The following is a 23,527-nucleotide window of genomic DNA, read 5'->3' as shown; positions in this document are numbered from 1 at the left end:
TCTGTTGGAATAGAGTCAAGGAGGGGGAGTGCTCACGACCTGTTGTTGTCAATGATGCTGGTCGAGTTCTATTTGTCGTGAACTCTTTTGATCAGATGTGCTCAGGCGCACATCATCACGGATCAGTCGATATCGCTTTTTGAAAATTTTGCTAAGCGTTCTTTCCTAGGTCTACAGTTATGTTGTCCGCCGCACTATGCATCTGTTGGTGACGTCTTACAATTTTTTCGACTTAGTTTTCAGAAATGTCATTAGAGTGCCCCCCCGCCCCTGTACCCGAAGATGTGGGGTTTTTTGAATGATGACTAGATGATGTTTCTGCTTGGAGGTGTGCTCGCTACTTAGCTGAGTATATTTCTTTTTCGAGCGTCCCTTCACTATTGTTATCTAGACCTCAATTTTTTCATTATATGGCTCATTGCCTTGCCACTCACATAACGCTGGCAGAATCAGTATCGCTCATTGATCCCCTCTACCTTGGTTAACGCCTATATTTAGCGTACTAGCATCATAGCTGTAATTTTTTGTCCATAGATCCGAGTATCTCGAGTTGTCGTTTCAATGGTGGGATTGCAGCCTAGCTACGACCGGTCTCAGACCATTGTCGTGGTTTTGGCTTCTGAACATACCTAGTGTATTCAAATCGCAGTCCCCGTGGAAGTCGACTTTCGATTGTCGTTCCAACCATCGACAAATGCACGATGTGGTCTCTTGTATCGCGCATTGAGGATAGACTCGCCTCTATCTTGTTGATAACACATAAGATCAGGAAATTCTCACGTCGGCTGATTCAACCTGTCTTACCGCTAGGCATGTTCTGCCGTGACACTTTGACCATGTATCATGTAGTCTTCGTTGTGGTAATAACTTGGTATTGCATCCTTGTAGCAATGACTGGTGCAGAAAATGGAGTTTTGGGGGCTTTGAGTGGCACTGATGAGGCCAGGCTGATAGTGGTGAAGACTGCACTAGTGTCTGTCTGTGACAAGGCAGGCTTAGACGTCTTGGGAAATACTTGGCAAGCTACGGTGTCAAGGTGAATCCGGCGTTCTCTCTCTCTGGATTCATCCGAATAGCGTTCTCTAGATACTCTCCACGGGAGGAACCGCTAAGAAGATGGAGGAACTGGGCTACTCCGTAATGGATGTTAGCGATTATACCGGAAGCCCTGAAATCCTGGATGGGTGAGTTAAAACCTTGCCTTATGTAAATCCTAAGGTAAGCCCAGCTGTCTCAGCGTGCGCCCGATTGCTGGAGGACCTCATTCTTCAGCGACCTCGAAGCCCGATTTCAAGAGTGTACTTCTAGGTGCATGGGGCATTGTTGGCAGTGAGAGGTAAAGCTTCCCATGAAAAGCAGCTACTCGAGCTCGGGATTGAGAAAATTGATCTAGTCGTTGTTAATTTGTATGTTCAGGATCCAGCCGTGTGATAGCATGTACAGAATCTTTGTTTAAGTATTGCTTGTTGAGGTATCCTTTCGAGACTGCAGTTGCGTCCCTTGGGTCGAGCTTATCGGCTTGCATCGAGAATATCGACATCGGAGGTCCGTGTTACACGGACCGTGTATGGTGAGCTATCTGGGGAGAGCCACACAAGCACTAGGTGTTCACTATATTCTGGCGATAAGCTTGTGTAACAGATTCGAGCTGCTGCCAAAAACTCTCATGGCGTTTGCGTCATCACCAGTCCTTCCGATTACGACGAACTAGTCAGAGAGCTGGCAACTAACAACGGGTAACACCTGTGATCGCGTTTCTCTACGATGTTAGGATTGCCTGAGTCAGGCTTACCAGGGGCATGGTATGCAAAGCCTTCGCGTTAACAGCGAGGTGAGAAATGCAGAAAATTAGCAGCTCCTTGTTTCGATCAAGGGACCTTTGGGTTATGAGCCCAACACGCTATCCACTGCGCCAAGCTGCTGTTATGGTGATGTTTTGTACACCTTGCCCCACTAGCCGAACATGTGTTTGAATGGGGCCGCCCCATGTGTACTCGCTTTTAACGAGTCATTAGACCAGATGAGACTCGTCAATCGCGCCGTAGATACGACAGCAAGATAGCTTCCTACATGGCCTCCCTCGAGGATTCAAAGGAAACTCTCGGGGAGTCTGTGACCCAGGTAAGCCCCACTCGCTCGTTCTGAGGGTGTTTCATCAATTGTTGATCGTCGATTGCATGGCTGAGATCGAGAGTTGTGAAGTGCAGCTCGTTGGCGGTTATGACATATACTCGATTCACTACTCCAGTTGCATTCAGGCTTTCGACGTGGTTTCATCGTTGAAGTACGGGTGCAATCCTCACCAGCAGCCAGCGGCTATGTGTAGTGCAGTCGGCAATGGTTTGGAGATGCCTCTCAAGGTCAGTTCTTGATTGGCATCGGCGTCATCATGAGACGATGATGATTTGATAGCTGCAATCCGTCACCCCATTCTAATACCAGGTTGTCAATGGGGTTCCGGGGTATATTAACCTTCTCGACGCAATTAACTCATGGCTGCTGGTCAGAGAAATGGACAAGGCTACTGGGTATGTACCGATCGTGTCTGTTTATGCGGTATACTGTACTTTGTCGCACTGTGTCGGTTCATATCACCCCATCAGGCTGTCGGCAGCAGTCAGTTTCAAGCACGTGAGCCCCGCTGGAGCTGCAGTGACCAGCACGGAATTGCGAGGTGGGTTCTCATGATAACGGGGCTCTTCAATCGAGGGCAATCCTCATCAGCGCAAGTCCATCCGTTGCTTTCCAGGTAATGAGCCTTGCATCTATGAGGTGGCTCCGTCAGCACGTGATAACTTGTCTCCTGTGGCCCTGGTGTATATACGCTCCAGGGCGGATACAGCTAAGCTCGCAACATGCTCACACAGTTTCAACTTAGTTGTTTCCACTGTCCCTCGCGATAATGGTTACGATAACCTTCGGATACATGATCTGTAGCTCTTTGTGATTTCTCGAGATGAGCTAATCACCAATATCCCCAACCCGAGTATCTAGCAGCGCTGAAACAGACTCCTTTGTTGAAACCACCTATACAAGGGATGGTGATCAAAATACGTGCATTCTCTAAACACTGTTTAGTAAACAGCCCATATATATAAAAAGTCTGCGTTGCGCCTCCCCATCACAAATACCCTAAGCTATTCAATGTCCAGGGATTCGAAGTGGACTATTTTTCTACTTCCTACGGATGATTATGAGCTCATTTATTTTCCAAACCGGAGCTTGACCGCCCGAAGATAATACTAGCATGCTTATCTACATATGGCAACGCGTATCTAGTCGGATGCTGCTGTTGCAGAAGCTCCTTCAACTTCCGAGCGTGAGTCGTCTTGCGGATATCAGGAAAGATTCTTGAATCATCAGCGGCCAAGTTCTCTTTCCTTTCCTTTAATTCGTGCGCTACGCACTGAAGTGTCTCGCACTCTACCCCCTTCGTTCTCGCACAACACTCCACCGTCTTTTGTATCAGACTATCCACGGTCTAGGGATTCCAAATATCAATAATCACGCTCAAATGATTCGTCGATCGTGCTACGGGAACATCCTTCTCCCTCAGATTCCAAGTTTCATCCAGCCTGCTTACAAATTGTAAGTTACAATACCAATGCTCATCAGCGTTAACACTTTTAGCTTGTCACTTACTGATCCAACGGTGGTTTCTGAGTTCACTATAGCTCTAACCGCCTTATCCGAGATTATTGGAGCTTCCTTAGCGCTAACACCGGCTGATTCTCTGATTTTTCGTGGTCCGGCCAACGCCCTCTTCACCAGAAGCTCATCCTGACTATCCGAATGAGGGTACCCCTTAATTACTGATAACGTCATGACACTAGTCACGTACTGAGAGATAGTGTTGCTATTCAGCTTCGGCTCAAGTGAAAGCAACGCCCTTATGACTAGCTGGACTTTGTCGGCCTTGATAGGATATGAGCTCACTTCTAAAAACAGCTTCTCTGCTGTCTTGTATTGTAGCATGGTCGATGTTCTGATCTATCTCCCCCTCAGCTGTTCGTTCAAACGACATTCTTCTTCGGATCCTTCCAACGGTTGTGCCTCCTTGAATCTTTTCATCTGGTGCGCCCTACTGATACCCTGCTGTTCCTTTCCTTCTCTCTGTCTTTACTGCCTTTTCCACCTTTTATACCTTTCCCTCTCTTGGAAGCGGACATGAATCAGGCACTCGATCGATGTTTGCAGTCGTCATGGAGTGACCAGCGTGGTCCAACCTGGCGGATCAGTTGCCGATACTGAGGTCATCGAAGCTTGTGATCAGTAGGGAGGAGTGCGTCCCATGACAATCTAGTGGTTCTAAATGGGGCTTTCTATCGAACTTGGCGCCAGGTACTCGATGACTATGGCTTTCTCCAACTTAAGGTTGTTCCACCAATAGTCTTGTGCAAGTATCATGACTCCTTTATTCATAACACGAGTATTTTATGGTTTCCTCTGTAGAGTGCTCCTTCGCGTTGGATGCGTATATTGAGCTCGAACGCGACGATAGTCTTACTAAATCACCATTGTGTCGGAGTCTCGAAATTAAGTGAAACGCAACTTGTCTACTTACAAAATCATAGTCCATAGTAGCACGTGCGCAACTTTCTCTCGCTGCGCCCCAGCGCTGTTATGAATCTGTGTTCTTGTGTCCGTGTCTTTTGGCTTATATTGTGGCATTAATTCTCCTGTCAGTGTCTGACGTCTTTCAGTAGACCTTGTGGGGGTACTATTGTAACGTAGTTGTTCCTAATATGCTCCGCAGCAGAGCAGGAATGTTAGAGCCACCAGATTGGAAGGGTTGGGGGAAATCGTCTGACAGTAGAAATGATGGTATGATGGTACTCCCGATCATAGGGTTCTTGGTGCAGGGCACATCGAGTTGAATCAAGATGACCAGGATAGGATGGCTGCTGAGTGTACCGTTTTGTGCTCGTCGGAAAACCAAAGCACGCTGAGTGATGGAAACGGAAATCTATGTAGTGTGGGTGAAATAGCTGCGCTCGCTCTATTGGGTTTTATGCTTATGATTGATGCGTCGCAGCTTGTTGAAAACGTTAGAAATGAGTCGATCATTCAATTGTTAAACTGAGGCGATCCTACGTCGCCAGAATTCCTGAATCGGATCTTCAGCCACACGGTCTGTGCAGTATTCCGTAGAGTACTGGGAACTGTATGCTTGTCTTCCGAGAATGAGCACTTCGTGATATATGCCATACTTTCCAAGTTGAGTCGCGGTTGCGTCGGGGACTGCAGCAAATCAGCCTACAGTCCCGTTGCGTGGTGTCGCCTTTCTCCACGTGTATTCTCGTGATCGTTTGGTGATGATCAGAGCGACTCCGAGCATCGGCTCGTAGCGTCCGCGATGCATAAGCGAGATACTTTGATCGCGATATCATAGTGTTCCGAATCAGGATCTGTGATATTTTCAAGTTGTTCGCAGGTCCGTTGGGGTACTTTTTCTGTCTACAATGCTTGCTGTCTTTCGCGAAGCTTAGCCATGTTAAGGTACACTGGGAGACCAGCGATTGCCATGGCAATGGGTAAGACTCTGTATTACATTCCCTGGGAAGATTTGGGGCGTGCTCCCAGGACAGGTTAGAGAAATGTCCATATGTGTTCAGAAATCGGACAAGAGCAGTGAGCGCTTCTCCAACACCATCTTCGAGGAAGTAAGCAGTGTTGCCTCGGCACTTGGTATTTATGCTATCCTCAGATCGGAGCTCATTGTGAAGAGCGAGATGGTGGATGATGAGGTGGATTACCGGCAGCCGGATGAGGATCAGCTCAGCTTGGTAGTGGTGATCGATGAAGTGTTGTACTAAGGCTTGTTCCGGACGATAGGTGGACCTGTGCAGTTCTGATGAAGAGCCGGAGGATGGAGAGGCATCCCAGGATTATGTGAGATCCTATCGTATATCGCAGGGTACAGACCGCATCTGCTCCTGGTCTCATCTGAATTTTTAGAAGGCGTCTTGTATGTATTTTGGAGGGATAGGTTCGATGTTACTATCATCGGGCCCATTTTTGTAGATTGAGCCGACGCCCCTGCGTATTCCTGTACGGAGGTGGGGCACGCCTAGGCTTGGGAAAATCGGGGAGCTCCCTGCGCGGCAGAATAACCAGTATAAAGGCTTCATATCGGGGCGCACGGAGACAAGCAGCTACAACAGTACGAGCCAGCAAGCTTCGGATGGAAGCACTTCGTCAGCCGCAGTGGTGGTGAGTCTCGTTGGCTTGTGGTAGCTATCACTAGTGTAACTCTAGTGAGGTTCAGCATCACTTCTACAATGGAACTCGCTCTACTGTGCATTTTTACTGGTTTGCTTGTTGAGAACTGTGACATGTGCGTGATTGCTGTGAACCTTCCATGTCGATTCCGAGCCTCGAATCATCGGCTTACTCTTCTATGAAGTATCATCTATATCCTATCACCTCAGGACTTCGACGACCATGCCAGCACACCCTCGACGTATTGTCCTTCGGACATCGGCTCACCAAGGGTTCCCACCTCCCCTGGATACCCGATTAGGTCGGCACCCAATCTTGGCAGTGTTGGGTTGTGGAACGATCACAAGTGTGAACGGCGCAGGGTGAGCCCCTCGAGGAAGTGGCGTTACCTGATACTCAGTCTAGTACGGTGAAAAGCTAGTTTCTGGTAAAAAAAAAATACTGTATACCTTACAGAAAATGTGAGGACCTCAGTCCATGGGTGACTCCAACTCACTCCTTCTCATATGGGGACACTCGATGGTGTTGTAACTACTCTCGTGACCTGATTGATCTTATTCATTTTCAGAAACCGGTTACTTCGGCTAACGCGATCCTGAGGCCTACCAAACCCAGCTCTCCTCCTAATCTCGCGAGAATTGGTCTGCGTGTAGAGTCACGAGGCCGCCAGACTCGCCGCCCAGTCAATACCGCTGTCGTGCTGAAGCGTGCAGCAGCCCAACAGGGTAGACAGCTTGGAGACAGGGTACGTTGGTCGTATGAGAGATAAGAGAAACGGAAGCGTTACAACCCTATAGCTACAAATTTGTCAAAGCATCAAGCTCCTCGTCATCTTTGTATGTATGAGTCCACTTGTTGGGATTTCAGTGCGACTATGATGATCCTGAGTGCCCACTGCCGAAGGTTCCGAGGGATTGGGATGAAACGGATCAGAGGTTCGCTTGTAAGGATTGTATCCAGACCACAGGGTAGGGGAGTTGCTACTAAACTATCCGACTCTTTGCATCTCGGTCTGAATTCAATAGGGACGACAGCTGGATCTGCACCCTTTGTGGGATCGATCTGTGGAGTCCAGGGGAGATCGCTTTCCATGAGACCACAAAGCGCCATCAGAAGGCAGCTGGACACAAGGTGTGGGAGAATATGGAGGCGTATATCAAAGAGAAGTGAGGCTTACCTAGCTTGAGGGCTTTCGCTGTTGTGGATTGTCTCTCAGGTACTCCAAGGACTTGAATGAGCTTGGTGTACTCGAAACAGCGGCACAGACTTTGCTCTGTAAGATTTGCGATATGCCTTTGCAGAGCTACTATGATGTAAGTACAGTGGCAGTCGGGGCGAGAAGGCTACGTCTCGTTCACATTAGGCAGCGAAGCATGTGAATTCGTCGAACCATTTCGGTTACTCTCAACACTACGCGTGGTGGCTGGATGCAAGAGCCATATTTACAGGAGGCGATGTCTCAAGGTATGCTGTCGCACGTGTGAAGGGCGCGTGAGTCGGATACTACTCGAGTTCCTCTGTTGGTAGTGATACCCAGTGGAGAGCTGTCACGACGTACCTCCTCAAGCACATGCCGGACCCTAAGAGGCTGATTGATGAGGAAGGGATAATCCCAAGTAAGACCTGCTGAAACTTCCCCCTAGGGTTGGACACTGTTTTTGGAACTTTGTATCTGCGTGCTGTTACAGCGTGCTTTCAAGAAGAGCACTGCTGTGTTGAGCGTCCCTGCCATCGTATTGATCCCCTCAGTGGATAACTCTTCGAGTATAGCCAATTGCTGCTTCCGATGTGATATGTGTGGAGCCAAGTTAGATTGTCTCAGCCGCGTACAGGAGCATGTCGCGTCTCGAGGACACTTGAAGAAGTAAGCAACCTCGTTGATGTACTCTATGACACATTTCTGCTCAGGAAAAGGTGGAACGAGTGGGAGGCTGAAGTCAGCTCTAGTAAGCGTACGCGCTTCGATTAAATTGTTCGATGCGCGATTCATCCCGAGATGCCCACTACACTCGGGCAGCACTTGTGGAATGTGAATGTTTTGGTATTGACTACTAATCAGTTCGGATGGCTAAGTCCGTTAGTTCGCTCATGGACTGCTTCCAGATGGGTTGCTCGGTCCCCAGTAATGGGTCCAGACGCTCTACCCGTTTTTCATCATTCATTTGTGTTAACTCTTGGAGATGTTGTGTTGTTTCCGAAAGGGAACCTGACTCGACTGCGCTGTATGTTGCGGTTTAGTTGCGATCGCAGTTATTATTTTGTTTCGACTCATTAGCAATCTATATATGTGGTTGAATCATCGTGAATTTGAACGGTCTGCAGTGAAGGATTGCGACAGCATTGATGGCCACGAAACATATCGGTTGGCATTAACCGAGAGCACGACCAAGCAAGCTCTGGTGCTGTGTAGGGATGGCTCCTCGCGAGAGGTGAGTTCAGTGACTTATGTCTGTGCTCATACTAGTCATATTGTCTCTTGCTTGGTAGATTCCGTATACAAGGCCGTCGGCTACACTTCCGAAGGTACCGATGAACTTCTCAGAGGCAGATGAGCGGTTCGCCTGTAAAGACTGCTTTTTTGACCGTGGGTGAGTCCAGTCTCAAGGCGTGATTGTGAGCATGTACCCCGAGCTTCCGTGACTATTACCTTCGCGACGTATCGAGCGGACAGTAGCCTCGCTGTTTTAGAAATGATCACTTTGTTTGCTTACTGTGTGACGTGGAGTTGTGGGGCGAAGCTGATCTCCGTTTCCATCTCACCACTCGGCGCCATAAGAAGGCGGCAAGGAACAAGGTTTGGGAAAACATCGAAGCTTTCATACGGACGAGGTAATGCGTATGTAAAGGTTTACACTGGGGAAGCAGCGACATCGCCCTTCCTAGCGGCGATCTAGGAATTTGATTTATTGGTGGTTCTAGAGTTGGAAGGAAGTCTTGCATCACACGTTCTTCACATCCGTGAATTTGCCAGCTTTGCGTACCTTGCTGCTATGCAGGGCGCGGGTAACTACTTTAACGACCTCAGGTTCGGTGAAAGTCTTGCTGAGCTTGGTGTTATTGAGACTGCAGCCGGAACGTTAAGATGTGTGCATTGTGAGAAACCGTTACAGAGTTACTATGATGTAGTTTGTCGGGTAGATCGGCACACTCGTAATCACTATTCTGTTTATTAGGCTACTCTGCACGTGAATTCGAGAAACCATTTCGAATACATGAAACACAGTTTCTGGCATCATGAGGCTTGGGCAGTTCACAACGGAACACGCTGGAGGTCAGTTGGGTCTCCCGCTCCTTATCGTTCCTGCGAAGGTTGGTACTTCAGACGGAGCGAGGTGGCAGCGAACCTTTTGCGCGACATGCCGGACCCGTGTGAACTGATGGAGAGACAGTACATTATCCCCAGTGAGACTTGTCATAGTCTGTGTGAATCCAACGCAATGAGTGTTTCGCTTCTCATCAGCTCATGATAGCCGCTTCGTTTGCAATCTATGTGGAACTCTACTTGACTGCGTTGATCGCGTGAAGGAACATGTCAATTCCAAAAGGCATAGCAAGAAGTAAGCCAGACGACTTGTTTCAACCCTTTCCGAAAGGGGAAGAAATCAATGCTCATCACAGACTTTGGTGGAGGCAACATGAGTGCAAGCAGCGATGATATGCCCCCGCAGCCGTTCATGTTAACGCAACTAACATGGCTCTGGCATGAGCAATCTGTGAAGGCTCGTGCCAAAGTCCATGCGTCGCCAGAACTTTTTGGATGCGCTTCGTCCATCCCTAGCATATGCTAGTATCGCGCATTCCCTTACCAAATCTACATTACTCATTGATGTATACATAATTCTCGTTGCGTCGAGTTGACCATAGCAGAATGACGTTACAGGGGTGCTCGGGAGCTTTGGAGAGTAATCCCTTTATAAAGTTATAACGCGATGCAAATGAGTGAATATGCATCGGGAGTGTCAACACTAATTTTTTCTATTGATACATTTTTATGGGTACTCTGCGATGTCGTTTGTGTTGTTTTTCGAACGAATTTTCAACTGGAGGGTGGACCTTCTTAGCGGCACAGCACAACTCGTACCATCATAATATAGCACAACGCGTCTATACCACAGTAATGCGATCTCATAGTCGGAACATGATAAATCACGCTACTTTTGCGACGCTACATGTGCGCGCATCGAGGAAAGTTGAAGCTCATATCGCTTTTCACTCCGCAATGAATCTTAGGAGCGTGAAAGAGGCTCAATCATTCGGGTGTGTATTAAAGACACAACGGAAGTTTGTATCATCATACGCGCTGAGGATGGTGCGCGCTCTGAAGCGGCCAGCACGTGTAACACAGGAGAGGAGGATACGTATTTCATCGAAACTTCCAACCGTTTAGGTGGCTTGGAAATTTTACTATCACTACTTGTAGTACGCAACTGCAACCTCCCTAACTAGAAACTAGAACATTCATTCACTCTTATCAGCTTGTCGTCTACTCGAACGTTGAGATTCGGAAGTTTCTTTACCAGTCTTGAACGCGTCCATCAACTGCCCTTTTTCGGCAAGCAATCGAAGAGCTGAGAAGAATCAGAATCCTATATCTGTACCAGCAGGAAGTATCCTTCACCTGTGAGCAAGAAAGGTGTGTAATCATGACGTCGCCTTTCATTCTCAGCCTGAAACACAAAATCCTCCTATATCCGCTTGCTTCCTCTGCTCCTTCGCTTACCTTCCACTTGGCTCGAATATTTTGCTCATTTTCAAGTTGAGCCTTCAACTCGACCACATCAGCAGACGACTCATCCATCGCGGTCGAAAGTCTACGGCACATATCATACTTCGATACGATCAATATCGCCACTTACTGATCTATTTGTTTGCGGAGGGCTTTGATTTTATCCCCACACACAACCATGAGGTTGAAACGAATTTCGTCTGCCTCTGAAGTTTTGGAGAACTTAGCGATCTTTTCTTGAACGTATTTCAGTGCGTCCTTCGCCCAATCACTGTCGGTGGCCTCCAAGAATACAGGCCCACCTCTGAGACCGTCCAACTCATACAAGCCACCCTAAGAAAGCAATCGCTGAGCTCGGCTTAGACGGTTCTGAGTGCCCACCTGGAATGGAACATACGCAACGAAGTGGAATGCATCTTCTTTCGGCCCTTCTTCCCTCTGTTCCTGGGAGTAGACTTCAACCAGTGATCGAGACGTACTACCGGCTAGCTACTACCACGTCGAAGCTAGCCTGTGGTCGGAAGGAGTTGTGCGCCCTTCGGATTTCCTCTGAGTTCCCAATGGCCCACCCTCGAGTGTCCGCATCGAAGCCAGCACTGCAAGAAAAGACAAATATATCCTCAAGCTACGTCTCTTAACAGTAGAGATTCCTCCTAACCTCCGAAATTAAGATTCTAAACTGATGTTGGTGTCACATCCCTCTTACGTGAAGTCCCTTAGATTGGTGAGGACCTCGCCGATATCCAATCCTTCAGCATTGAGTAACACCTAATAAATTCTGTCCCCCCATGAGTGTTCACACGCTCTGGCTACCGAGAGAATGGCTTGAGTTGCGCATGCATTGTTAATGACTTGCGACGCGTAGAACATTCCATCTGGTGGGGGCACCAAGGGAGTTCCTGAGATGATCCTAGAGGGCTGAGGGTGAACCTGGGTAAGCTCACTTTTATCTTCTACTTCCTTGTCCCATTTGAACAGAAATACTAACCCATATACCGGTACATTGGCACATCTGAGTGAATGTTGATTATACAAATTATCAGGAATCCTCTGGAATCGCATACAAGGATAACCAGTCATCTAGAAATAGCTGCTCATGAGATGACTCGAATCAGATGCAGTTCAGCGACCCAAATAAGTGCAGCTTGGACTCAGTGAGCTTTAATAAATGTCCCGACATTACTCCAACTTGAGTGTATCCTCATCAAGAGAGTAGAGTTCCTTAAATTGAACGTCCTTCACACCAAGGTCATCACAGAGCTCAGTAAAGACTCCTGGGTCCGACTCGATCGTGCACCACCCGTTATTGGCTAAAACCAGTGGTCAATCAATACCGACACTCATACCACAATACCGTCTCCTGCTGCTCCAGCGTCCATTCGGGTTACGGAAGAAAACACTAGAACAGCAATGAAAAAATGTCATAACGGCGATGAAACTCAAGAGGAGCTCTCGTCAGAAACACTTTGAACATTCCAACATGACTCGCTTTCACATTTTTGGCAGTTTGCGCACTCGCACGTATTTCGGCGCTATCTGGTTTCCAGCCATTTCATGGACAGTCCTCTCGAACCAAGTATACCTATCCAGGCGTGAGCCCCCTACACCATCCTTAACCCTACGGTTTCGCAGCCCTAGTCTCTCTCCTATACTCCTCCACAAGAGCGTCCATCCCCCTCAGTGCTTCCGCTGTCTTGGCTTTCCTATATTCTCGGCGGAACCTACGGAACGTCAATGACATTGATATGATCGGTACCCCCCTCTGGGATCATCAACTAGTAATGGTGAACCCTCACCGTCGTTCAAGTCACATCAAATTCAACAGTTAGAATTTCCCTAGGGATCTTCGACCTCCCCTTATTGTTACCATCGTTTATTGCCCAGAGGCTCGCGGTCCATAAAGTGCTTCTTCCCAGCATCCATCGCATCTTGGTCCCATATCCACGGCAAACTGTGTATGTAATATTGCTTGCGGACCTGCCCGAGTAAGACAGAGGTCTTCATCGCACTCTTCTATAGATCCATTACATCAGCAGCGTATCGACCCGATATCCTGGGAGGATGCCACTCGCCCAACTCATCCTTATAAGGAAACAAGTCCTCTGGAATGTTATACCTGGGCAACAAGACGGTACTGTGCACTTCGGAGGCTATGCAAGTGATACGGATCAGTCTAGTAACTAACTCGATACGAGCTAGAGAAGGTTTGGAGCGAGAGCGAATACGATACAATATAAATGCTCACAGTTGGTAGCATAGGTTAATTCTGCCAATAAAATTAGGAACTTGAGGCTCCTCTCGATGATCCATGCCTTACATTTTCCTTCCTCCTCTTAACGACGTTTTCCTAGGATCCCAGGAGCTGTTATCACGGGAATCCCAATAGTTATACATCTGTCACAAGAATCTGCATCCACGCTGAAAAATCATATACTACATTTGTTTGGTAGTTGTCCATCTTAACATACGGATTGAAAACTTGCCGTACACGTATGCCGTCAACCAACCCCTCCTGGTACTCTTGACGAGGGGTACCTTCGGAGACCAGATGCCGGATCGAGACTCCCCTGTCAATCTCGGTTTATTATAAGAACAGCGACTATTCTAATCCAGGAGAGTGGAAGTCTTTAATGAAGTTTAACAACAACCCGAAACATATACGTCTTGCTTTCCCATGACCTCTACATGTCATTACCCTTGCATTCATCCATGTATTTAGGTTCCACAATACGTCTATCGAGGATCTCCGACCGAGGTTGCCACGGGACTTCTCTTATCGCTCTATCCAGAGAGGAATTCATACAATTTGGAGGGATAGGCCGGAGGCAGTCGAAATTGAGAGGATGGCCAGGGTAACTAACGAGTAAAGACAGCTCCAGCGACACTCAGTGTGAGAGAATATGACAATCAAAACATGAGACTACCTCTGTCTGCCGTCATATCCGATGTAAGGTGACTCTGGGAAATTGAGCCTACCAAAAACGGAAGCTTAAATCGAGCCTCACTCCCTTGAGAATTGCGGACCTCCTCACTACAACATTGTTGGTTAGTGTTTTCTTCTCCATCTTGGGGCCCTAATGAACGGATTAGTTCGGTAGTAGAATGCTATCATGGACTTACTTTATCTCTCATCCTCTCACCTACGCCTGCCTCGGACAGAGTCCTAACCTGCACTCGGAGATCCTCTATGCGACTATCTCTCTTAATCCTTTCAGCAGGCGTTAACGGACTGAAAACGAGCGTGTTACGATGCTCTAGAGCTACTGGTTCGAGTAGCAAGAGACCATGATCACATTGGAGAGTGCCATGCCAAAACTACTTTGCATTGGACAGTCGAAGTACTCCCTTATGTGTCTTAGGACGCTCCGGCTGTGGACCCTCGAGCATCCCTCTCCTGATGCTGCTGAAACCTCTTCGTTGAGTCCGTACTACTAACTTTGAAAAAGTCGGGGACGTCATGGAACACTTAGAATCTTCAACATGCCGAATATTTTTCTTTACTCGACAACAAATTACTCACGTGCAAGATTTGCACGACATTAAGGGACGGAATCACGCACGATGTGAAATCGGATTATATAAGAAGAGTGGAAGGGCTAGAGAGAAATTCAGAGCGAGTGGTGATTCAACCGAATGTACTGCATTGAATGAAGGTGACTCTGCAGGAGTCGGATAATATCGTTTGGAATGGTGGAAGAAATATGACTGTGTGATTTTTTCACGCACGATTATATTGAGCTTAGATAGTATTAGTATGGTTGCGACGACTCATACAAATGCATACATCTCCGCACTATTGAGCATCATGGGGCCATTGAAAGGTGAATGCTACCAGCTTTGGACCTCGTTAAGAATTCTTGTCAGTAGACTACTAACAATAAGTACCTCATCCATCTACTGATAGTAGTAAGTGTCACACGAACTACTGTCCGTAGATAGATGATGGCTTTATCTAGTGGATTGGAGTGGGTCACTAACGTGCACGACGCAAAAGCACATGTGTACCTGCGCGTCTCTCGGCTTTCTGTGGAGTAGTTGTGTGCGCAGTACTGTTATGTGCCAGGCCGACTTTTGTTGCATTCTGCGCACTTTTGTTGTCACAACCCCAGCGGCACCGGCACTTGTTGAACGGACAATCATTGCGGCGTAGCTGTGGAGGAAAAACCACCGTCGAATGATGACCAAGCGAACGCTCAAGACCAATTGCTTCCATACCGAGCTCTACGAAGGACACAACAGGAACTCGGAAATCGGAAAAAAACAATGTAGGTTTAATCAACGCCCAACAGCTTCTTCAAGAGCTCGAGCTTGGTCTCATAGTCCTCAGGAGTACTCACGGAGCCGTATCGAGCCAAGACCTCTGAGATGTCTTCATGCTTACCGAGTCTGGCCCACCTGGAAAGCACAAGTGCTAGTGACCACTCCGCGAATTCTGCACCGCCATAACGATGCAGGCACTTACTTGGCAGCTGTAGCCAGCTGCTCCGTCACGAATGCTCCTTGTATTCCGGGGCAGAGACGAAGGCATTCTACGAGGAGCTTCACTGTGGAAGTCTGCTGACACGTATCCACTGTTCACCTAGCTGAGAACAAAGCCTACCTGGCCCCAGCGCGCGGCCCCAACGATACAGGTCCATTTCATGTTGATATCGGTTTCTCCAAGAGCCTTACGGACTAAGGAACGTGGAAGATCGGCTGGGATGTAGAACACTGAGCAAACCTCCTTCTATCCCCTCCTCTTTTAACAACCATTTGAGCATAACACGCACGACTTCAACTTTACCAGCACTCGCAGCCGCCATCATCGGAGTAGTATGACTGTAACTCTCAGCGGCACAGTGTGGGTCGGCACCATTATCGAGTAGGACCTTGAACGAAATGCAGTCACGTTCGAACGACATTGCTTCATAGTAAGCACGAATACAGGGAGCAATGAGAGGGGCTATCCAGAATTCATCATCAATCTGCTGTTGTGTCGCGTTATACTGCAGAGTTCGTGGTAGAAGCTAGACTTGGAAGTCAGAGAAAAACGTTCCCTTGCGGCCTACCTGTGCCGTACGATGATGTCCCCATCTCGCGGCAAGGAAAAGAGGTGACTGCCCGAACCTGTTCAGTCGGTTGATCTGAGGCACGTCTGTAGGAGCTCTGCATCATGCGTCCGTTGCCTCGGTGATTACATCCCGTAGATGCTTGGGCTCAGCGCGGAGAAAATCCGAGAGGTTATCATCGTAACCTAGAGCTGCCAACGACGATAACAGAGTGTCACCTTTCCAATCGCACTCCGGCGACTGCTCCTCCAAGAACTGAAAGCATATTTATCCGATCCACGCTATAGAACTTAGTATGCTCAGCACAGTTTACTCAGTGCTAGACAATATTCACTACCGACTTCGGTATTCTTGCCATACACTAGCGAATAGAATGGGTCGTCGGGATGACGGCGGGAGTGGTGACTCTGAGAACAACAAGCGGTACTAGGAGTAACGACGAGCCGGGATCTATTTTACCCGGCTAGAAAAGGTCCTTACGGGAACAGACATCACCGAGTAGGAAGCCTGAAATTACATAGTGAGATTCGAGACTGTACTTCCCGCACTCAACAGAGGACATTTGAATGGAAAATATTCAAAGCCCCGTTAACATGGCTAGACATCCCTCGATGGCACTCCTCTTATAGTTGACAACTTCACCTCCTCGCACGAGCCACGCATGGAACCTCAAGGGCTGCGTAAGTTACGAAGCCCAACGAGGAGAGGCATACGACAAACTCAGTTCTTACACACACACCTTGCAGGTTTGCCGCCATGCCGTTGTAAGGAGGATCTAGGAAGTTAATCGACGTAGTCTCACGGACCGAGAACTCAACATGATCTCTTGGACTTACAATTCAACATGGTCTCGGTCCGAATCTTGCAATCCTCGTTTCAGAATGGGGATTGTTGTCTTTCACCTCGACGCGAGGCTGCGCATTGCCATACGATGGCCGACTGTTCTACACACGAAACGTAGGGAGTCAGTCGCTCGTTATGATACTCGCTAGAGTGGCTTGTATGACTCTTATGTGTGAAGTTATTAGCTTGTCGAGCATAATCCACTGCCTACAAGGCATTTTCAAGATCCGGATGAATCGTGAGGCTAGAAGTCGTATACTTACCTGTCGGGTAGCATCCAGTGCCTCCTTAGCCCAAATCTTGGCAGCCAGAAGGACCTCATTGTCAACATCACCGAGCTCAGAGTTGTAATCGGTGAGTAATAGCTCATGCATCATCTTCACAGTTTTACGATCATCCCAATGCTTATACTCATTCCGACCAATACCTGATACCAATCAATCTAGCCTCGGATACCTTCGTAGGAGGAGATAAACGGACGATGGAGGGACTCTCTCAAAGACAATAGATTTCGCTCTCAAACACACAAACCTTCATCAGGAAGTGGAGTATACATTTACAAAAGGAACAGAGGATGGCAGCACGCCATACCAGGAGGATGAGTATCAGGTCGCGTCGGCGAACCAGCATGTCTCCCCATCCTGTAATGAAGCCCCAGCTGTAAGATCGTCGCTCTCGTGCTGGGTACACTCACGAGTAGGCCTTCGATAGTCTCATCCTAGAGAGAACAGTAGGTATAGGTCCACTGTAATCCCCTTGAACGCCAGCTGAAGCTGAAACACTGGGAAGTGTTCACGAGATGGACTCTCTTCGAACCTTTCTGATGATTCATCAGCCCGGGGAGTACACCCGAGGGTTCGTGACTCAGTGGACACACGTGGATTGTACGTGAGGTGAAACAACACTGAGACCGAACAATTTGAAAATGATGAGGATTCGAGAGGCTTCAAGTGCAGAATATACACAGATCATATTGGAACAACCGAAGTTGAAATCTATCATAGACTTCGGCATGCCCTTCTCCCTCACAAGCTGGTATAACTTGGCAACACGACAAGACGTTATTCGACACTGGTAGAGTATGGGATCATATATGAGCGTGCTCCACTAGCAGTAACCCCTCTCCATCCGACTGGCATGGCTCATGCTGTCCGTCTTCACTGCCTTGTGTTAGGTCGTTATTATCACTTCCGTCCATGGTCAATGTTACGAAAAAGGGGATGCTGTTGAAGGCAGTGCAGACCAGTATCAGTGGTGTCAAGTTGGCGAAGTTCTCAGATGTTACACCAAGCACCTGGGGGAGGGGGCGATTGTGTGCAACCAAGAGAGCTGATGAAGGATTCGAACTGGAGACTCCATGTTCGCTGCCCAAGGATGTCATAGCAAAGGTACTTCAAACTCAACGGTCGAGTCGTCTAATCGCCCTCAACCTCGTTTATCACTCAAATACACCCAGCGCTGATGCTCACGAATCTTGTAACACGACCTAGGTAGTTTATCTGACCATTTAGTCCTGTGATATCTAGTAGATACTGTATGACTAAGTGGTCAATGAATTTGAGTCCGCATCCAATGGGGAACTACCCGATAGCGTGTACAGACTTACGTTGGTGACCTCAGATGAAACAACAGAGCTTGCGAGGTTCAGGGCTTCAATACCAGAGGAGAATATGGCAAAATAGACGCCTGAACCTTCCTTGGGCGCTGACTTCGCCAGTTGGGTAGTTATGGGTAGATACGTGAGCACGGAGCCCATCTCTATAAGAACGTGTCTGTAAGACCAAGGAATAGTCGACGGGCAAGAAGAGTCCGGACCTCGCGAGCGCGACTCGAATTGGGTCCAATCGACCCTCGAATGCAGGAAGAGTGAGGAGCAAGCTTGAAGCCGCTACGGGCACGGACACCCATGATACCACCTTCATCTGAGACGGACAACCTGATGTACTAGGAGCGACGATAATTGGGAAACGTATAGCATCCGTCTCTCGGCATCGATCGAGGCTCACTATTTTCGGCATCGTGACTCTTCGTGACAAGTAATTCCTATAGAAGATGGCAGCGGCGATAGAAGCCAGAGAGCCGCATACTTGGAATCTCCCCATGACTTCTGGTGTAAAATGCAGAGCTGGAGAGGTCTAGACAGAAGCATATGAGGCGCGTCAGCTGAGCTCCATATGAACGACGGCTCCTTGGAGCTATAGAGACTCGGTGGAAGGTTTACAGTGAAGGGATCGGTATCCAACAGAGGCACTTACTGAGTAATAGAACAGCGCTGTACTGTAGGAGGGTACCATGATGGTAGCAGCCAGAAGCTTCAACGGTCCACCGAGGGAAGCAGCACCGCTGAGTACCGACTCCAATACGAGTGACTTGGGCAGTATAGTGGGAGGTCTTGAGTGGCTCATTGCTTCCTCTTCCATGAGCATTGCCGCTCCCGTAAGCAGGAGGGGACCAGTCGCTGAGAATCGTATCAAAGTCTGGCAGCTCATTACGTGGAGCAATGCTCCAGAGAGGTAGGAAACCTGAACGCGTAAGTGAAACGTGCTGATTCACTAAGGCAAGCTCGCCGCGGACGTCCAGTCTCAATGTGGACAATCCAAGAGGAACCTCGGTGAAGCACAAGTTTAGCACGTCACAGCTAGGCTGGGTAATATGCGGGGGGAAACGGCGGTCTTAGCGAGTTCATACCGAGAGAGCCCCTCCGGTAGCCAAGATGGACATGTCCGAAATCAAATCGGCTCCACCTGCTTCACCGCGATTACTAGTCTCCAACTGAAGGGCAACTAAGTGATACAAATCACACCGATGAGATGGAATGGAACTGGAACTTCGGAACGTCCGTATATCGTCCCGCCAAATGAAGATGGCCCTTGCGATTCCACGTTGAAGTTAGAGAGTGTCCAGCGATGGTTAGCATCGAATATCAGCAATCCTCGAATTCTCGCAGCTCCCGCCCGCAGTCACTATATTATTCACCGATCGAAACGACAGTATCTTACCATCAACGTGTCCTTTACAGTGACAACTACTGCACCAGCAGAGGAGATTGCCAATACTATCAGTGCGATGGGCACGAAACTTGTCCCTGCCGGCAGATGAGCCAGCGCGATCAAGCTTATGCTGTGCAATGCCGAGCCCAGAACCTTCCACAATCGGGTCGAACCGCCGAGCCGAACTGTACCCTTTACGAGGTAAGGCTTCCGTCTGTAGCCCATAAGAGGAAGGTAGTCCGATGCCACTGCCACTGCGGGTTTGAACAGCATCGGTATGGACGCGATAGCCCCAAGCAGCGCTGAGAAATTGCACGATAACATACATCACTTGCCACGTTGGTACCAGTCTCCGCTGGATGAAGGTGCATGACGTCTTTCAACAGGAACGGTATAGCCAGTGATGTAATCGAGCCAAGACCGCCAATTAAAGCACAGAGATAGAGATAATCCTTCGCCGACAAGGCGGGCAGAGCTGTCCAGTCGTACGGCCGGGAAGCTGACGAGACAGTGTTAATGGACCCCTCCTCGTGCACTCTTTGGATCGTCTCTTGAGTACCAACATCCTGCTGGGCAGATCCTCGTCGTCCTGACAACCGGAAGACTCCGTATGTCAAGGTTGAGTACATTAGTAGGGCTTTGCTTCATGGAAAGTTACTAATCTTGAAGATTACGAGTACAGTAAGACTTTAGAACTATCTTCCATTTCTACCACATAGACGTCATCCAAGGACTCCGACTACAGGGAAGCTAGGTTCACCTCGTCTGTGTAAGCAGTTACTGCCAAGCAGCGGTCCCATACGTAGGAACATCGTCTCAACAACAGTCCAAGAGCGACTGCAGCAGCTGGGCGAGGTCAAATTCACGAAGACGAAACTGTTCCTGAAACACACAAACATGAGACTCGTGTGATCGAGAGCTACGATGCGTTACAGGTCTGATTGGCTCCAGGATCTCACATCTCTAGTCTGATTGGCCAACTTCATGCTGCTATTCATGAGCGTGATGAGAGTTTACCCATCTCTGGTAGAAAAAAAATAATCTGGCAAGCACCGTCATACGCCCTCGATTCCCTCGCATCAGAGCTCATACAGCCAAGGACAGGCCAATCTCCCTGTACCCTGAGTATCGTACTGGGCTTGATGACATCGGGGGCGAACATGACCGACTAGGACGGAGCAAGCATGAGGGCATCATGACGAGGGCCTACTACCATCTCGATAAGGACTTGAGCCGCAGACCGGTACAATGGAAGTTCTGTATGCCGTCAATAGTCACTGTCAACTCAACCAAGAGCCCGAGGCAAATACTTCCTGAGTTCGAAATGTCAATTAATAGCATCATCTGAAGGCTTCCTCGCCAAATCAAAACCATTGCCTCTATGCGATGAACTGACCATCGACGGAGTGCAGCCCTCTGGGGGCGAGTACTTCTCGATGAGAGAGCTCACACCACTACCAGACGATCCCTTCTTCTTCGGTGTCGTGTTCTCATGTGTAACCGAACTGTCTTTCGCGATCCGAGACTTGCCTTGCACCCGCTGTCTCAGCTGTCTGCATTCTTCCCTTGTATTCTTCAGCTCGCCCTCCAGCCGGGAGATCGTCGCAGCTTGCATTCTCACCTGTCATGAGATTGGAAGAACGAACTCACATTTAATCAACAATGGGACACATCCATAGCCACCAACGGAGCACACGCAGCTCACCAGCTCGCCCATTTCTTCAGTGAGTGTCGCAACCCTGCCCTCTTTCTTGCACCTCTGTTTGAGCAGATCGTTCTCCGTCTTCAGCAAATACAATTCCGACTCTAACTGAGAATGCAAACAACTGGATGGGCGCGAGCCGAACAGGTGGAAGCGACTAGAGCATATAAATCAAGACTTTCGAGTTGTTAGCTCGACTAACGCATCCACACGTCACATTCCAATGGGACGTTTCTGACGGGTCCCGGCTTGATCAGACGGTCCGATCAAACCGGGACTCGTCAGAAACGCTAATGAATGACCATCACTCAATGACATTCTATCGCCATCAAAACAGAGGAATAAACAAGGAAAAACAAGGAAACAAGGAATAACGAATATTTCTCGTAAAGGAAAGAAACTGGGATAAAATTGCAGGGCTCATGCAATGTGCCCATGACGAGTACCAAATTACCACATCCTGCAAACACTACAGAAAACTCTGCCGTTCCGATGTTGGGCTTACATCTCGTCTGGCGTGAGTCGGATAAGTCGGCTCCTCTACCAACGATTCATCCTTAGACCGATCCGATAGAAACTTATCGGCAAGTTTCACCAACTCCTCCAGATGTTCCGCAATGTTATGAGCCTCTGTCAATCTTGCCTCGGACGAGCAGTCCATCAACATGATAGCTCAGGTTATCGAAGATAACAAGTCCACTTAACACACATACATTCTATGTATCCCTCAGGCCAAGAATCGTGTGCGATACGGGGGAGTTCAACTACAACGTCGGAACGACCCAAATCCGTCTAAAGCCTCCCATATTATGCTGAACTGAATTGAATCAACTCTACATCACAAAGATAGTGAAGTAATATTGTTAGGCAAACTGCGTTGAGCACTGCGATAAATCTACGGCGGAGTTCTCTCCCATGAAAAGGAGTCTATGAGGTGAACATATCGAGTCGCCCAGTTCGGCGAACACCGTCTCCTCTGTGAATCTGGAGAGTATAGAGTTCGCAGCTCACAACACCAGGGGACTCGTTCGGCCGCTTTCCATCTACCCACGATGAGATCGGATAGTGTCCCTTACCTCAACAACGACGTGCTCAACCGACAGAGTCTGCACCACTACATAGCACAGTCCACGGTGTTTCAATGCCTCCGAACGGGGGATAAACAATCATCGGAGGAAGGGAAACTCGCGGGATGCCGCAGAACGGCAACTCGTAAAGATATGAAAAAGTTGAATGGAGCGATGAGGTCTTGCAATCGTCCGAACATCGGAATGGAACAACACCGCCGCCGCTGCATCGTGCAAGACTCATCTCAGTCAAGCCACATCCATCTCATCACTTTATCCATTGCCACACCTCGATAGACCCATGTGCGATGCTATTGGTAGTCTTGGTCCTGGTGACAACACTTCCACCGTACTGAATTCTGCCTCCTTTCTCGAGTTTAGCTTGGAATAATAATCATAGCTCGAGTATAGTGCCATCATTCTCCCGAGTAACGGGTTGTCCTGATGCGCCCTTCATCTCACCGTCAACATCAAATGCGTATTGATGAAACTACTATCTGAATTCAAGATTCAAAATTCCTGATGCACGTTTATGCCTCTCATCGTTCACCGATGAGCCTTTAGTCTCTGCTACCTGATAGACCCCTGACCGCTTGAGGCCATTGGTAGATAAGTCCTCCAGTCATTGGAGGCTCGCACCAGCGATGCCCATCACTGTTCCAAAGGAAGATTACCGGTACTCTGGGCTCCTGTCGTAAGCCACCCGACGACGGCGACTATACAGGAGTCGCAAAGGCAGCATCACCTCCATAGTGGGCAGAATGTTGAGCGACATCACCACTACGACGATGTAGAGAAAGAATGTCAGATCTGGGGTCGATGTAGAATCGAGCCACATATCAGATGACTTCACTATTTCGATGGGTCGTAACTCAGCTAAGGACATATGGCTGAGTGCCTAGGGAGATCTAGCTCCTCTACCTGAATGT

The 23,527-nt window shown here is 48.5% G+C and overlaps 10 protein-coding genes and 1 non-coding gene across 11 annotated transcripts; 3 read left to right on the top strand and 8 right to left on the bottom strand.

Moving 5' to 3' along the window:
* Positions 1-1,308: 1,308 nt before the first annotated feature.
* Positions 1,309-1,736, top strand: Pmar_PMAR027653 (bifunctional purine biosynthesis protein, putative; the record flags this gene model as incomplete). Its single annotated transcript, XM_002786094.1, has 3 exons — positions 1,309-1,406; positions 1,472-1,565; positions 1,642-1,736. Coding segments are annotated over 3 exons (287 nt in total), but the record flags the coding sequence as incomplete, so codon positions are not given.
* Positions 1,737-1,849: 113 nt separating this feature from the next.
* Positions 1,850-1,922, bottom strand: Pmar_PMAR027652. Its single transcript has one exon. It is a non-coding gene; the product is annotated as a tRNA-Met (tRNA).
* A 148-nt stretch (positions 1,923-2,070) lies between these two features.
* Positions 2,071-2,937, top strand: Pmar_PMAR027651 (bifunctional purine biosynthesis protein, putative; the record flags this gene model as incomplete). Its single annotated transcript, XM_002786093.1, has 5 exons — positions 2,071-2,121; positions 2,259-2,360; positions 2,443-2,528; positions 2,604-2,674; positions 2,750-2,937. The coding sequence occupies 5 exons, from the start codon at positions 2,071-2,073 to the stop codon at positions 2,935-2,937; spliced, it is 498 nt and encodes a 165-aa protein (XP_002786139.1).
* Positions 2,938-3,199: 262 nt separating this feature from the next.
* On the bottom strand, positions 3,200-3,481 carry Pmar_PMAR027650 (hypothetical protein; the record flags this gene model as incomplete). Its single annotated transcript, XM_002786092.1, has 1 exon — positions 3,200-3,481. A coding segment is annotated over one exon (282 nt), but the record flags the coding sequence as incomplete, so codon positions are not given.
* A 2,116-nt stretch (positions 3,482-5,597) lies between these two features.
* On the top strand, positions 5,598-8,191 carry Pmar_PMAR027649 (hypothetical protein; the record flags this gene model as incomplete). The annotated part of the gene is made up of 12 exons (XM_002786091.1): positions 5,598-5,786; positions 5,836-5,892; positions 6,025-6,213; positions 6,432-6,584; positions 6,791-6,967; positions 7,090-7,190; positions 7,248-7,388; positions 7,439-7,535; positions 7,586-7,686; positions 7,750-7,838; positions 7,972-8,086; positions 8,131-8,191. 12 exons carry the CDS (start codon positions 5,598-5,600, stop codon positions 8,189-8,191), a joined length of 1,470 nt encoding a protein of 489 aa, XP_002786137.1.
* Positions 8,192-10,661: 2,470 nt separating this feature from the next.
* Positions 10,662-12,354, bottom strand: Pmar_PMAR027648 (ubiquitin carboxyl-terminal hydrolase isozyme L5, putative). The gene is made up of 11 exons (XM_002786090.1): positions 12,303-12,354; positions 12,132-12,258; positions 11,893-11,960; positions 11,762-11,847; positions 11,655-11,716; positions 11,445-11,544; positions 11,330-11,392; positions 11,079-11,281; positions 10,943-11,033; positions 10,841-10,889; positions 10,662-10,790 (listed from the first exon to the last, which is right to left on the bottom strand). The coding sequence occupies exons 1-11, from the start codon at positions 12,325-12,327 to the stop codon at positions 10,681-10,683; spliced, it is 984 nt and encodes a 327-aa protein (XP_002786136.1). The 5' UTR covers positions 12,328-12,354; the 3' UTR covers positions 10,662-10,680.
* Positions 12,355-12,439: 85 nt separating this feature from the next.
* Pmar_PMAR027647 (BIR protein, putative) lies at positions 12,440-14,013 on the bottom strand (the record flags this gene model as incomplete). The annotated part of the gene is made up of 9 exons (XM_002786089.1): positions 12,440-12,530; positions 12,571-12,669; positions 12,816-12,925; positions 12,977-13,064; positions 13,266-13,342; positions 13,386-13,483; positions 13,644-13,804; positions 13,873-13,920; positions 13,973-14,013. The coding sequence occupies 9 exons, from the start codon at positions 14,011-14,013 to the stop codon at positions 12,440-12,442; spliced, it is 813 nt and encodes a 270-aa protein (XP_002786135.1).
* Positions 14,014-15,219: 1,206 nt separating this feature from the next.
* Positions 15,220-15,849, bottom strand: Pmar_PMAR027646 (hypothetical protein; the record flags this gene model as incomplete). The annotated part of the gene is made up of 4 exons (XM_002786088.1): positions 15,220-15,343; positions 15,411-15,505; positions 15,549-15,658; positions 15,732-15,849. The coding sequence occupies 4 exons, from the start codon at positions 15,847-15,849 to the stop codon at positions 15,220-15,222; spliced, it is 447 nt and encodes a 148-aa protein (XP_002786134.1).
* A 249-nt stretch (positions 15,850-16,098) lies between these two features.
* On the bottom strand, positions 16,099-17,213 carry Pmar_PMAR027645 (hypothetical protein; the record flags this gene model as incomplete). The annotated part of the gene is made up of 2 exons (XM_002786087.1): positions 16,099-16,251; positions 17,103-17,213. 2 exons carry the CDS (start codon positions 17,211-17,213, stop codon positions 16,099-16,101), a joined length of 264 nt encoding a protein of 87 aa, XP_002786133.1.
* A 1,881-nt stretch (positions 17,214-19,094) lies between these two features.
* Positions 19,095-19,361, bottom strand: Pmar_PMAR027644 (hypothetical protein; the record flags this gene model as incomplete). Its single annotated transcript, XM_002786086.1, has 1 exon — positions 19,095-19,361. A coding segment is annotated over one exon (267 nt), but the record flags the coding sequence as incomplete, so codon positions are not given.
* Positions 19,362-19,521: 160 nt separating this feature from the next.
* Positions 19,522-22,198, bottom strand: Pmar_PMAR027643 (hypothetical protein; the record flags this gene model as incomplete). Its single annotated transcript, XM_002786085.1, has 9 exons — positions 19,522-19,611; positions 19,839-19,982; positions 20,028-20,131; positions 20,176-20,418; positions 20,590-20,711; positions 21,043-21,173; positions 21,226-21,450; positions 21,535-21,639; positions 22,037-22,198. The coding sequence occupies 9 exons, from the start codon at positions 22,196-22,198 to the stop codon at positions 19,522-19,524; spliced, it is 1,326 nt and encodes a 441-aa protein (XP_002786131.1).
* Between the last annotated feature and the right edge of the window lie 1,329 nt (positions 22,199-23,527).

This window comes from Perkinsus marinus (genome assembly GCF_000006405.1).
Source record: "Perkinsus marinus ATCC 50983 genomic scaffold scf_1104296931912, whole genome shotgun sequence".
NCBI classification, from domain to species: Eukaryota; Perkinsozoa; order Perkinsida; family Perkinsidae; genus Perkinsus; species Perkinsus marinus.
The sequence above is the reverse complement of the archived record's forward strand: the minus strand, read 5'-3'. Positions and strand labels throughout refer to the sequence as shown.